Genomic DNA, 10,910 nt, shown 5'->3' with positions numbered 1-10,910 from the left:
TCCAAGTGAGAAAGTCATCGGACAGATGCTGATTTCCTTCTGTTTTTTTTTTGGACCATTTCAGGTTCAGCTTGACTTGATTTTCATTCTGTTGGAGCCATCCGTCTGTTTATTAGCAGAAAATTGTTACTGTCATCCTGACAACAAAGAGTAATTTCATACCAAATGATGAACCAGAATGATCAATAATAGTTTTTGTTTTCTCTATAAAAATGGACGTCTTTGATAACTATCATGTATGTGTCCTACTCTCCAAATTAGTCAAATGCTGGCAGGCTGGACATGTGGCTCCTAAAAGTGATAAATTTCTTTTTTTAAACATTTTGGGTGTGAGACAAAAAAATAAATAGAACTGAGCAGACCTAACCCTCATGGGCAGAGTTCTAAAACCAGCATTGAGTCAGGAACGTCGGCTTCATTTAAGATGATGTGCAGAGAGTGAGTGTGTGTGTGTCCCATGAGTTAACCCAGCCAGGAAGAGAGCTTTTAGAAAGGAAGAGATGGAGGATCAATAACGGACCACCAGGGGCCGCTGGAAAAACTTCACAAGTGGAGACCAAAGTGGAATGAAACATTCTTCCAAAGCATGAGACCTTTAGAAAACATTTTTACTTTCAGCCCCCACAGCTGGTTTCAGTTTTGTGAACCGGGCTTGTCTGTGGTTCCTGTAATTTGAGTGCATTTCATTTAAAATGGGTTCTGTGCACCAGGCATATCCAGTTCCAACAGAATTTCATGATTGCAACGCCTCTTTACCGTCCCTCACCACGTCTCCAAGGCCTCTGATGAAAGCAGGAACCTGGAATACGACGGCCCACATTCCGATAGGCAGGATTATTAAAATGTTATTGAAATGTTGTGCAAATGTCAAGAGGTGTTACTGGGATACCAGTCGGCATTTCGTTATTTGCTTATTTTACTTAACCTTTATGCAATAAAGTGACTTAGAACAGAAATCCTTTTCAGCAGGACTGGATTGGTGCATTTTTTAAAACGAAAATATTTTTTTCTGCAAAATGATTTGGACATTTTTTGGAATGTGATTGTGCTGCCAGTACTGCGCTCAGACAAAATTAAAAACAGATGGGAATACCATCACAGAAGAAGGTAGAACATTTGGGAAAAGTTGACTCTGGGAAAAACCCCAGGAAGAATTTTAAGATCAGCCAGGGAAAAAAATCCAGCAGTTATGAAGCTTCTGGAACTTTCGAAACTATATAACACCACAGTGTTATATTCTGTGTTCTGATTGGCTGGGAGGACAACATCTGATGGTAACTAATTCATAATGATGAATTTAACAAAATTATTAATCAAAATAAGGTGGTTCAGAGCAGAAAGGTGTTCTTGAAAGGCCAGTTGTCACACAGAGATATCATAACTGATATTATGCTGAAGCTTTTTAAATAGTGTTCCTCCTCAAGGTCACATGACCGGGTCTGCTGAATGACGTTGCTGAGGAACACTTTGATCAGAGATTAACTGTTTCGCCTCGGAAGAAAAATAAGAAATCATCCATCCAGATGTTGATATCAGTCCTGGAGTGCTGATCACTGATCACCGCACTGAACCTCAGGTAGGGGAGGCATTTCTAAATGTATGCTACGTATAGAGTGAAATGCACATAGCATGAATATTATGAGAAACTGATGAGAAGTATAACTCTTCCTGACGGCTTCCTACAGCATCAGGGGCTGTTGGCTCTTTCTGCTCTTCTTTTGCGTTCCACTCCCAGTCGGCCGGTCCCAGCCCTGCCGTATCCGGGTCACGGCTCGGTCCACGCATGGCGTCATCAGGATCAGCTTCGGAACCAGGACCACGCAGGGGACCACCAGGGCCAGCATGTAGCCTGGAGGCATCCACCACTTGTATGTGGCCGCGTACAGGAACTTGTCCCAGCCAAACAGGAAGGTGTGGGCCGTGCACAGCAGCAAAGTCATGTGACCAAGCTTAGACTGGGGGACACAGAGTGAGGTTAAAGGTTAAACTAGAGGACAAACTATTCTAATCAGCATCCTCATTTTCAAAATGAGAAAATTGGAAATTGATTTTGATTTTGCCATGTATGTGTATATGGGCAAAAAAAACGGTGGCCTAGCAGGTAAGGAAGTGGATCCGTAATCAGAAGATTGCCGGTTCAAATCCCGAACCGCCATGGCGCCACTGAGCAAAGCACCGTCCCCACACACACGCCTGTCATGGCTGCCCACTGCTCACCAAGGGTGATGGTTAAATACAGAGGACACAATTCATTGTGTCACCGTGTGCTGTGCTGCAGTGTTTCACAATGACAATCATTTCACTTATTGGGGTTATATTTGAACTTTTAAGATGCAGATTTGTTTCAGTATGTGAATCATTTTTAAAATTGTAAAGGTTAAGGGACAGGGTTAAGTTTTGGGTGTGTATTTGTGTGTGTGTGTGTGTGTGTGTGTTATACCTGAACAAAGCGAAACTCCCTCCAGTTGAGGGAGTTGCTGACAGAGGGCAGTGATGTAATACCCAGCAGCACATATAGGCCAAATCCCAGAATGCCGAGAGAGTAGTAGGAGTCAGCCCTCCAGGCCAGTGTGCTGTCGAATGGTTTGGTCTTGTTCTCTCTGATCTGGAACAGAAATCAGTTGTGTGAAATATTAATCTTTTCATTTGATTTGTAAGTTCTTCTTACATAAGTTCTGTCTTTGTAACTTTTATGAATGTGCACAGTCTTGCATTTTTATGAATAATGAACATTCTTTCTAACTGTATATTTCCATGGTAACAGATTTTCTTCTTGGGCAATCAGTTAGCATCTTGTTTGGATGGTAATCGAATCTTTTTACTATGATTTGTGGTTTTAGTTCTGATTCTTATATATGATCTTGTATACGATATTGATTTGAACAAATGCATTTAGTAGGCAGCATTTTGATGAGAATCATTCTTAATTCCAACTCAGACAGGCAGCAGGAATTTTAGGAAAATTAAATCTGTTTAATCCTTGAAAAACACAAAATAGTGATAATGAAAACCTACTGGATAAGCCCTCTGTATAAGGGCCTCTGATAAATGCTGTAAACGTAATGGAATCTTGGAGCTCTTTTGTACAACTGCCATATGAATAATTTTAAATCACGTTTCAAACACATCCTTCAATATGAGGATGTAAATGTCACAGTCTGTTCCTGGATCAGTCCCAGATCCTGCTGATCCTGTCTGCTTCTCACTCCCTCCAGATTGTCTCTGGATTCTGTCCAGTAACGGGGGCAATCAGATGCTGAGAACTACACACACACACACACAGCAGAATAAATTGCTCCACATGTCTCAATTCATTCTGAGTTGCCGTTATGCCTTGCCAATATCAAGACACACACACATACGTTCTAACCGAGAACTTGATGCGATGAGTGTGTGTGTGTGTGTGTTTGCAAGTTTATACCTGTGAAATCGTGATGGCAGCAATCTTGTATCTGACAAAGTATCGAATTGGGATGACTAAAGTGTAGAGGACGTGCAAGAAGGCCAAGGCCAGAGCCACCAATCCCAGCTGCTTCCTGCACAGCATCCAGCGGTCCAGCCAATCAGGGAAGCGCTTGTACTTGGTGCCGTTATGCAGCTGCAGAGCGGCCGCCATGATGCCCGGCAGGTAGCAGAGCGCCAGCATGATGAGGGAGACGACGGGGAAGATCTTGTTGGCCAGTGAGATCATGATACGGAACGACTTGTCTTTCCCCTCGGTGACCTGAGCGAAGACGACGTCGCGGACCAGCTCATAGATGAAGAAGAAGGCGAGGAGGGCCGCTGCAATGCGAAGGGGGAGTCTCCAGAGGGGGAGGAGCTGCAGGGGGAGGTCCTCCAGCTCCCCGGCCGAGCGCAGGGACCCACGGTCCTGAGCCATCAGACCCAGACTGTGGGCGATGTCCATCACTGCCTGTTTGGCCTCAGCGCTGTCCCCACACACCAGCACCTGCAGGACAGGGTGATGGGTCTGCTTCAGATACTTCAGAATTGTGTCTCAAATTTTCAGATTTGGGAAAATTTTCATACAGATGTCAGGATTTGCAAAAATTGATAAAACAATAAAAAAGTTACTTAACTAGAAAGTAATTTTTTTTATGGTGTGTCATTATTTCTGTCACCCAGAGCACATGCTACTTCCTCAGTCTGCATGATTTAAACCTGCGTCTGGCTCGGATCCTTTCCTGAGGTTATGACATAATGTCTCATCCAAGTTGGTTTTCAGTGGGTCTCATTCGCAGAACATGTGCATTCATAGATATGTGTGTTCAAAATGGCACAGAGAAAATCGTGTAATTTCTTTACTTAGTTCAGCCGTGTTTCCTCATCGTCCTTAGCTCTTTATCTACAGATAAAATATAAAAGACAGGTCACGCCAGGACCCTGCTGAGACGACTGCTACTAACTGCACCATTAAACAAACACGAGGTAGAGTCCTGACTCGACCTGCTCACATTCCAAAAATGTGAGACTCTCTCTCTCACACACACACACACACACACACACATCGCATAATCAACTGCAGCAATACCCTTGTGTGAAGTGAAATAAAAGTGATACACAGTTCTGTGTGTAATTATTGCACAAGCACAAGACTCAACGAAATGTGTCCTCAGCGTTTAACCCACTACCTTGGTGAGCAGTGGGCGGCCATGGCAGGCGCCCGGGGAGCAGTGTGTGGGGACGGTGTCTTCATCAAGGGGACCTCAGTGGCAACCTTGGCAGTTCGGGATTTGAACCTTCAAAGGTTACGAGTCCCACTTTCTTACCTGCTAGGCCACCACTGCCTATGTGTGTGTGTGTGTGTGTGTGTGTGAGAGAGAGAGAGAGAGAGAGAGAGAGATAGATATATCAGATTAAAAAAAGAAAAATCCTGTTGGGATTTAATCAAAGCCATCAGTCAAGCACACACACACACACACACACACATCTGAAAGTATCTGCCTCTCTCAGTATTAGACTCCACCCCCCACAGTTGTGCATGTGTGTCTGTTGAATTTTGTTCTCTGGCTGAACAGCGTTGTGACGAATTTTTAACAAGCTCAGAAATGTTCGCTGTGCTCCGTCCCCTAAAATGATCAGTGTCAACAGCATAATAACCAGAGCCTACAGTAATAAAACCGAAATTCCTGCAGACAGATCCCAACACCACATTCATGCATTAATGGCATTTTTGAGTATATTTGACTCATCAGAAATGACTTAGATTTTTTTTTTTTTTGGGATGTTTCTAAACAACAGAGGACTGTGGGAAATGACTGGGTGACGCGGACTGTCCCCTCACCTGCCGGCTGGCGTCCAACGCCCCAGACTGCAGGGCCCAGGCTGAGATGGTGTTGAAGGCTTTGACCACAGCGGCGCCCGGGACCAGCCTGCTCAGGTGCTCAGCGTTGGATTGTGGGTACTCGCCCCTCTTCAGGTTGTTGCTGACGTCCACCAGCACCTTACCGGCCAGAGCGGGGGTCAGCGGGGTCAGGGTGGGGTAGTGGTCCCGGTGCAGGGCCACAAAAATCACACGAGCGCTTTTGATGGCCTCCGCATGACTCGTGACCCTTGAACCCTCGGGGAGCAGAGCTGTGTTGCCGGGGTCGCGGGAGCCAAAGATGACCCTGTACCCCGCCTGGAGGAGACGGAGACCCAGAGAGCGGCCAAAGTCGCCCGTCCCGAAGATACACACCGTTTCTTGTTTACACTCGCTGGGCACCAGCGTCGTCATGGCGACAGAGTCGAACGTCATCACTGCGCTGTGGAATGTGCATAAGAGAATACGTGAAGCGTAAGGTCCGTGTGTTGGGCACGTGTGTTTGGAGTTGAAATGCGCACATAGACCTCACCCTCCCACAGACGCTGGTGTGCGGTGCGTGAGGATTTGGAAGTGTGAAAAAGTCCCCTACTTACTTGCAGGCAGCTCGTATGCGTGCGAAGATCTCTGCTCCTGTCAGTCTGCTCTGCTCACGCCGTCTCCCGGTCGCTTGTCCCTCTGTCCCGCGTGTGAGTGTTTGTGCACACCCACGTCCTGCCCCCGGTCAGCCACAGATTTCGTCAGAGGAAGTTTGTGTGTGTGTGTGTGTGTGTGTGTGTGTGCGTTCTTGTATGGAAGATCCACGGGTTATTACGCAACGGTGGAAACTCGGCTGGAACTCTGGCTGAAGAGTAACTGGTTCTGCTGCAGACACACACGCGTCTGTTTTTACGACCGAAAAACTGAAACCATGTGACTCATGAGGCCATTGTTGTTCCCAAACCACACACCCAGGTAGCAGGCCAGATCATGTCGGTTCCTGTTTTCAAGCCTTGAAGATCAGACATGTGGTCACCGAGGGCTGGAGACGTGGTCATTTACAGCTTATAACACTGAAGATGTCACTCTTTGTCCTTTCTGTTAATCATAGAACGTCACCCACACAGCCATACACAGAAAATAATGAAACGGCATGTGTCAAAAACATCAAATTCTAACCCCATCCAGAAGCTACCTACCCACGTACCTCCCTACCTGAGATCTGAACTGTGTTGCTTCTGCCAAGTTTAATCTCTCATTGTTAAAGCCGCTCACCTCTTACAGCCACGCCGATCTGAGAACTCCCAGTCTCAGAAATCAGTTACTCGTACACACACTCGTAGAGACAATTTACAGTAATAAGTGTGTAAAATGTGATACACAATTAAATGCAAACATAAACCTTTAATTCCTGTCTTACATTTGTGTGTGTGTGTGTGCGTGTGTGTGCGTGTGTGTGTGTGTGTGTGTGTGTGTGTGTGTGCGTGCGTGCGTGCATGTGTGCGTGTGTGTGTGTATTCCAGCTACTTGTTTGCCATTCCCGGCATCATCGTTTTCCTGTCTGTGATTGAACGGAATCCAGGGAAATCTGAAACAGGGAAGCAGATGCTGTTCCACGAACACACTGTGACATTTAGAGAGTTGTTTGTAGTGAAAGTGAAGTGAAATTGAAAGTGATTGTCACTGTGATTGTCATAGCAAAAGGGAAAAGGGGAGCAGAGGCTCCAGAACAATGCAAATGCACGTATGGTTAACATTTTATTACATATTAAAAAAAAAAATAATAAATAAACGCACAACAAAACGTGTCCTCTGCATTTAACATCACCCTTGGTGAGCAGTGGGAAGCCATGACAGGCGACCGGGGAGCAGTGTGTGGGGACCTCAGTGGCACCTTGGCGGCTCAGGATTTAAACCCACAACCCTTCAGTTACAAGTCGTCGTCCCCCCCCCCCCCCCCCCCCCCCCCCCCCCCCCCCCCCAGACAAACTAAAACTTTTGTCTGGCCCTGTGGGGACCGGAGGAATGAGAAAAAGATGGAGAGTGATGATGCGACCAGGAGGATTTGAGAGGGATTTGAAATTCAGACTCGCAGAGTGACATGCTAACGAGTGTCCAGTCACGCTCCTATAGCAGGCCACCAGATGACAGGTACCTGCAGGACAGCATCCTCGACACCCTCATCCAGAGCGGCGTACAGTCAGTAGTGACGGGGACAGTTAAGTGTCTTGGTCAGGGTCACGATGTTAGGAAGTGGGGCTCGAACCTGAGACTTTGTGGTCTTCTGGTTGATGCATCGTGACTCATTAGCAGACTGAAACCCCAGGGCTTCATTTTCAGGTTGTGGTTCTTAAAGCAGCCTGCTTGGTGACAGTAAACAGTGACTAAACACTTTTTCTCCATCAGAGAACAGCTTCTATCAATAATACCGACGAAGAGCGCACGTGTGTGGAGGGGGACGATGAGTCTAAAAACCAGACATGTTCGGGGAACTTAACGATGATATGCTAACTCTACACGACTCAATTATCAATTTAAAGTCAATGTATGCAAATCATTAAACACTAAATATTGCAAACAACCCAAGAGGAGTCCGGTGATTAAATGCTCTGTTGGGGGTGGCCAGGCGGGGTGGCGGGCATATACAGATATGGGGCAGATACACGTTGCATTTTAATGTAACAAGATCACAAAATCTTCAAATTTCAAACAAACATTTCAAACATTTGCTGAATGGTGTCAAGGAATGACAGTTGGCCATAAACCATGACATCCCTTTTTATATGATGGCGTAAAACGAGCACCGTAACAGTTTGCTGCAGTTGGTCTAGTTGAGGTTCACCATTGTTCTGTCCCCAAATAATGAGGTCAGATGACTACCTGAATCTAACGAATGGTGAAAAATGGTGAAAAATGAACGCAACTCTGGATGGAAGTCCGCAAGTCTAAAGGTGTTCCTGCCAAATATTAGGGTGTGAGAGTTTTTTTTTGGACAGGAAGTGTTTATGAAAGGCCTGCAGAGCAACTGCTACAACATTACGTTTGGCCTCATTGCTATGTGTGTCTTTGAATATTCGAGACACAAATGCATATTTATTAACTTTTTCTTGTTTTGTGAGCTGGGGTTATTTGTCTTTTAAATGCATTGATATTTCTCATTCACTTTAACCGCTGAACTCACCGTTATCACGATTGGGTGCACGTGGAGACGCACCTGGCACCAATCTGCATGACAGCAGGGCGGTTAGAAAGGACTTGTTGAGCTGCGACTTGTGTGTACAGTTGTCTTCAGATCTGGCAACTGCCACATGCCTGTGGGTTAGTTTGTGTTTTCCCCTTTTATTTCCCCTGTTTTGGGCCCTCGCGCCGGTTTGGTTTTTGTTTAATAAATTACTGTTTCCAGAACGTCCCGCCTCTGCGCTTCATTCCCCAGTCAGCTCGCGGACGTGACAACCGTTGGCCTTTGACCTGTGCAGTGTAGGCGAGAGTGATTTCAGCGTAACAGTGCGTCAGCAGTGTCGGGTGGGCTTCCGCCACATGCACATTCTCAGAAGAGATTCCACTCACCTCCCAAGGACAGAGATGCTGCTCTTTGCTGTTATTCCACCGGTCCTCATTTTTTTATCACGTCCCATCTACCATCATGCAGCATGAATCAGAACTTGTTGATTCAGCTTTGATCAGTCTGAGACGTGGCTTGAAAAGCCAAGGAAAAAAACAACACCACCACAAATACGAATACGAGGAGATGTAGTCAACTCACATCTAGATCATTTATAATGCAGCGGGGATCTGTCAGTGGAAGCTTCTTCTGCATATTTATTTTGCTTTGTGTGAGCACCATCCGAAACACGGACCAAGTGGGATTTGTCAAATTTGTATCTTTGTCAGGTATCGTATCCATAACTTTTAAACATCTGCATTATGCCATAAACATCAGACCCACGATGCTTATAAGAGAAGAAAGTACCATGTGAAAATACATTCAAAATGTCCAGTCTAGAAGTAACTACATTTTTAAATGGTTATTTCAAATAATTAGAATTCAATTAAATTCATGTGATAATTGTGTAAAATTGCAAAAGCATCACACAATAACTCCTACTGAACAGACTTGATAGTAAAAAGCTCATATCTCAAACTCTCAGAAAACTAAAGCATGTAAAAATGTATCTTTTTAATGCACTCTTTGTCATTGACAAAATGTATTTTGCCGATGACCTGCCTTTCTGTCCTTCACAAAATGCATTCTGTCATTTTTGACATTCTCACAAATGGACATTTCGATCATTTGTTTCTCTCATTCTGAACATAGTGTGAAGGGAGTCGATCTTTCCACTGACAGTAGCAAGGAAATAAGCACTTGATGCAACAACGAAGAAGAGAGAATTTGGCTCATTCTGCTAAATGCCATAAATGTTACTCCATGGGGCAAGATATTCCTCCACAGGTGTTCACTGTGCATACACATTTGCACAGTGCATCAACCGGGCTAAGCAAACCAGCATCTCAGTTTTCCATAAGCGTTCCAGGAACATTCCCAACAGCCTTTTGCGTCCAAGAAAGCAGAGTAAATTAGCAGGAGTCACAGAAGCGTGGCCCCCATTTTTTTGGATGAATGCTGTGAGCTGAATAATTCATTTCGGATCAGACTTCCTACAGTAATACAACAGAGCTTGTGTTGTTCAGAATGTGTGTGAAATGAATTGGGGGTGGTCGAGTTTTTCGTCAGCCATGCATAATCAGGAGCTAATTGCAGACAAGGTTTGTTGTGCCTGCTGGTGTGGTTACTCTGAAGGTCTGAGATCAGTTCCACCTGACATTCCGGAGGACTTTTATCCAGGCGTCTGAGATCAAGCAGCTTCATGACTGAACGCTCTTGAGCAAATCAGCTGCACCCAGTCACAATTTCATAACTTAAGATGCACAAAGCGGATTTTACATTTGGCCTCCTGGCCATTTAGCTTCTCCAAATTGAATGCAGGTTGCTGACATCAGCAGCTTCCTTCCCATTCTCCACTTGCGCAGTGCCTCCACAGCCACGATCTATCTGCACATTCGGAGCCACATTGTTTCTAAAATAACATCAAATCATGTTTCTAGCATTCTCCAGTAACCATCTCTTACAGGCCCAGGAAAACATCCTCACGCTGCAGAGGCTCTGTTACAAACAACCTCATCTACCCCGCTCTGTCATCTACTTCTCAAACAAGTGTGGTAGGTGGGCTCTGGAACTGTCAATCTGCTGTTAAAAAAGCTGACTTTATCTCTGGTCTCACTACTCTCCACTCCCTAAACTTCCTGGCGCTAACAGAGACTTGGATATCCCCTCAGAACACAGCTACACCTGCTGCCCTCTTTCCTGCCTACACGTTCTCCCACACTCCCAGGAAAACTGGGGGAGGATGGGGTACTGGCCTTTTAATATCAAGAAACTGGTCCTTCACACCAATACCTCTCCCACATCTTAACATTCAATTCAAATTCAATGCAGTCTCAGTTTATAGGGTGGTAGTAGCCTAGTGGGTAACACACTCGCCTATGAACCAGAAGACCCGGGTTCGAATCCCACTTACTGCCATTGTGTCCCTGAGCAAGACACTTAACCCTAAGTTGCTCCAGGGGGACT

General features: G+C 45.4%; 1 protein-coding gene across 2 annotated transcripts; it reads right to left on the bottom strand.

Moving 5' to 3' along the window:
• Window positions 1-590: 590 nt before the first annotated feature.
• On the bottom strand, window positions 591-6,518 carry LOC114791261 (metalloreductase STEAP4-like). Of its 2 annotated transcripts, XM_028981946.1 has the most exons (6): window positions 6,253-6,518; window positions 5,899-6,166; window positions 5,285-5,744; window positions 3,422-3,949; window positions 2,441-2,605; window positions 591-1,955 (listed from the first exon to the last, which is right to left on the bottom strand). In XM_028981946.1, the coding sequence occupies exons 3-6, from the start codon at window positions 5,735-5,737 to the stop codon at window positions 1,680-1,682; spliced, it is 1,422 nt and encodes a 473-aa protein (XP_028837779.1). In that variant the 5' UTR covers window positions 5,738-5,744; window positions 5,899-6,166; window positions 6,253-6,518; the 3' UTR covers window positions 591-1,679. The 2 variants fall into 2 exon arrangements, with proteins under 2 accessions (XP_028837779.1, XP_028837778.1); XM_028981945.1 differs by having other exon boundaries at window positions 5,899-6,518.
• Window positions 6,519-10,910: the final 4,392 nt, after the last annotated feature.

The sequence above is a fragment of the Denticeps clupeoides genome, chromosome 5 (assembly GCF_900700375.1).
Source record: "Denticeps clupeoides chromosome 5, fDenClu1.1, whole genome shotgun sequence".
Lineage (NCBI taxonomy): Eukaryota > Metazoa > Chordata > Actinopteri > Clupeiformes > Denticipitidae > Denticeps > Denticeps clupeoides.
The sequence above is the reverse complement of the archived record's forward strand: the minus strand, read 5'-3'. Positions and strand labels throughout refer to the sequence as shown.

Bases quoted from the DNA above. Each gene is read 5' to 3' on its own strand.
- LOC114791261 (XM_028981945.1), bottom strand. From the start codon at position 5,737: ATGACGTTCGACTCTGTCGCCATGACGACGCTGGTGCCCAGCGAGTGT. The intron at 3,950-5,284 runs GTGAGGGGACAG...CCTGTCCTGCAG, and splicing joins CGTTGGACGCCAGCCGGCAG to GTGCTGGTGTGTGGGGACAG. The intron at 2,606-3,421 runs GTATAAACTTGC...TTTCTGTTCCAG, and splicing joins CTGCCATCACGATTTCACAG to ATCAGAGAGAACAAGACCAA.